At 40.6% G+C, this 3,490-nt stretch overlaps 1 protein-coding gene across 1 annotated transcript; it reads left to right on the forward strand.

Moving 5' to 3' along the window:
- Window positions 1-926: 926 nt before the first annotated feature.
- Window positions 927-2,930, forward strand: kcns3.S (potassium voltage-gated channel, modifier subfamily S, member 3 S homeolog). The gene has a single exon (XM_018264816.2). The coding sequence runs from the start codon at window positions 1,069-1,071 to the stop codon at window positions 2,536-2,538; it is 1,470 nt and encodes a 489-aa protein (XP_018120305.1). The 5' UTR covers window positions 927-1,068; the 3' UTR covers window positions 2,539-2,930.
- Window positions 2,931-3,490: the final 560 nt, after the last annotated feature.

The raw sequence follows: 3,490 nt of genomic DNA on the forward strand, positions 1-3,490 counted from the left end.
TGTGTATTATGAAAAAAATAAATTACCTCCTGTAGTGATGGAATTAGGGTGGCGTGTGGAATTATAGTGTTACTGCTAGTGAATCCCGGGCACCCTTAGGCTATGGGCAACTCCCTGCAGCTCCCAGCAGTAGTGTGTGTGCCCCTTTAAAGAGATTCTGTCTCAATTTTTATGGTGTCGTTTTGATTTCTAAATTACACTGTTTACACTGCAAATAATTCACTCTACAATATAAAATTTCATTCCTGAACCAGCAAGTGTATGTTTTTTAGTTGTAATATTGGTGTGTAGGTGCATCTCAGGTCATTTTGCCTGGTCATGTGATTTCAGAAAGAGCCGGCACTTTAGGATGGAACTGCTTTCTGACAGGCTGTTGTTTCTCCTACTCAATGTAACTGAATGTGTCTCAGTGGGACCTCGATTTTACTATTGAGTGTTGTTCTTAGATCTACTAGGCAGCTGTTATCTTGTGTCAGGGAGCTGCTATCTGGTTACCTTCCCATTATTCTGTTGTTAGGCTGCTGGGGGGGGGGGTGATATCACTCCAACTTGCAGTACAGCAGTAAAGAGTGACAAGAGTTTATCAGAGCACAAGTCACATGACCGGGGGCAGCTGGGAAACTAACAATATGTCTAGCCCCATGTCAGATTTCAAAATAAAAAAATCAGTTTGTTCTTTTGAGAACTATTAACTGATGCATTTTGGAAAAAAAAGATGTTTTCCCATGACAATATCTTTTTAAGCACCTTACCCAAAGTGGATCCTAGGTATCTCCTGGTGCACAGATCAATCAGGCTGAAAGTTATAGCAGTCCAGGGTGAGAAGCTTCCTTGTCGTACTCTACTCGCTACTCTTGTATGCAGTGGCTTAAGTGTAAGACCGCACCGGATTATGTGTGGCCCATCAGGGGGATTGTGATGTAAAGTTTGCTAGGGGGGCTTCAGACATGTATATTTATGTTCCTGTAATTTGTAAAAAAAAAACATAGTTAAAAAATAATTTTACATTTTTTTTGCTTTCCAGATGAAATGTAATCAACCAGCACAGTAAAGTTGAGTTCATCCAAGATGGTTTATGGTGAGTTCTTTCATAGAACTAAGAATGATGAAGAACTGGTGAAGTTAAATGTTGGGGGCTTCAAGCAGTCAGTGGATCAGAAAACCCTACTCCGATTCCCTCATACCAGGCTGGGAAAACTGCTCAACTGCCGCTCGGAAGAAGCCATACTTGAACTGTGCGACGACTACAATGTGGCGGATAAAGAATATTACTTCGACCGAAATCCTTCCCTATTTAGATATATTTTGAATTTTTACTACACTGGCAAATTGCATGTCATGGAGGAGCTGTGTGTCTATTCTTTTTGCCAAGAGATAGAATATTGGGGAATCAACGAACTGTTCATTGACTCCTGTTGTAGCAATAAGTACCAGGAAAAAAAGGAAATTATAGCCGAAAAGGACTGGGATGAAAAAAGTGATGTCATTAGCCTGGGCTCCTCATCTGACCAATCATCTGTGTTCGAAAGAGAACTAGAGATGTTTGATACATTAAAATTCGGTAACATTCGTAGAAAAATATGGATCAGACTGGAAAACCCTGCCTATAGTTTGTCCGCTAAAATTTTTGCCATTTCATCTTTAAGCGTGGTCTTAACCTCCATCGTGGCCATGTGCATTCATAGCATGCCAGAGTTCAACAGACTAGATGCCAATGACAGAGAAGTTGAAGATCCCGGCTTGGCCGTGGTGGAGATTGTGTGCATCATCTGGTTCACTACAGAGTTGGTCGTCAGGCTTGCAGTAGCTCCTTCTCAGAAGAAATTCTGGAAGAACCCAATGAACATCATCGATTTTGTCTCCATTATCCCATTTTATGCCACTTTGGTGGTAGACGTAAACGATGAGGAAAATGAAGGCATAGAAAACATGGGCAAAGTGGTCCAGATTCTCAGACTGATGCGGATATTTCGGATCTTAAAGCTTGCAAGACATTCAGTTGGATTACGATCTTTAGGGGCCACTCTGAAGCACAGTTATCACGAGGTGGGGCTTTTGCTTTTATTTTTGGCTGTGGGCATCTCCATTTTTTCTGTTCTGGTTTATTATGTGGAAAAAGACGAAGAACAATCAGGGCTGAACAGTATCCCTATGTGCTGGTGGTGGGCAACTATTAGCATGACCACAGTTGGCTATGGAGATACTCACCCAGTTACACTGCTTGGAAAGCTTGTCGGCACTGTTTGCATCCTCTGCGGCATATTAGTGGTTGCGCTTCCAATAACTATCATTTTTAACAAATTTTCTAAGTACTATCAAAAGCAAAAAGCCATAGAGGTGGACGGATGTAATGACGATGAGCCAAAGGATAAGTTCAACGACTTACCATATTTCAATATAAGAGATATATATGCAAGAAGGATGAACTCTTTTATCTCAAGTCTCTCTTCTGTGGGGATTATTGCAAGCGCCAATGACTCGACCGATGCTTCCAGCATCCAAGAAATTGAGGATGATCTCCCTCTAACGTTGAAATGAGATTCTCATAGATATCTTTATTCTGGTTTTCTCATTTTTCTTATATCGCTACCTCCATGTCCTGTACACTGCTCATTGTTTTCAGTAGAGCTCCTTAAAGTTGTTTTATGTTTCACAGTATCGGGGCCAGCCATAAGGGTATAGAGTGAACTGTACAAAACAGATAAATAGGCAAAAATCATCCTGTTGTTCCTTTTGTATCTGGAAAATACAAAGGGCTCATTTCTGAATGCAAGTGCAGCTGCAATGAACTCAAATCCATGTATAATTAAGTGCATTGACTTTATTTATAAGATACAGGTATGGGATCCATTATCCAGAAATTCATTATGATTAAAGGAGAACTAACCCCTCTTTAGCCAAAAGTCCCCACTGGGCCCCCTCTGCTGGCCCCCCTCCCCGCCTCCCCTTGCACATTATTACCCCAGAATTGTGTCCCCTCTAGAAATACTGACCACACATGCAGAGTCAGCGCACCGGAGCTCACGGGTGTTTTTCGGTATTCCTTATGTTCGGTCAGTATTTCTAGATGGGGTAACACTGTGCAGGGGGTGGCTAAAGGGGGGTTTAGTTCTCTTTTAAGGGAGTTATTCCCAAAACGCATCAGGTTTCACTGTCTTACAGCCTGTTGTATGGTTGAGTGGAATGTGCTCATGAGGAGGCCCATTTATCAAAGGTCGAATTCATGTGAGTTTTTTTAATAAATTCGGATTTACTCGAAATTCGATTGGGAGGGTATTTAAGCAAAAAATTGGATATCTAAAACTCAAACGAATACTACTGAATCAAATTCAAATCAAATTTACTAAACTCAAATCGAATTCGAAACAAATTTGCCTAGACTTGAATTGAGTTTTTTCTGCAAAAAACATTGAATATTCCCAGGGTATAGGTTTGATAAATCTCGAAATACACATTTGAATTAAAATTTGAATCAAGTTTGGATAATTCA

This window comes from Xenopus laevis, chromosome 5S (genome assembly GCF_017654675.1).
Source record: "Xenopus laevis strain J_2021 chromosome 5S, Xenopus_laevis_v10.1, whole genome shotgun sequence".
NCBI classification, from domain to species: Eukaryota; Metazoa; Chordata; class Amphibia; order Anura; family Pipidae; genus Xenopus; species Xenopus laevis.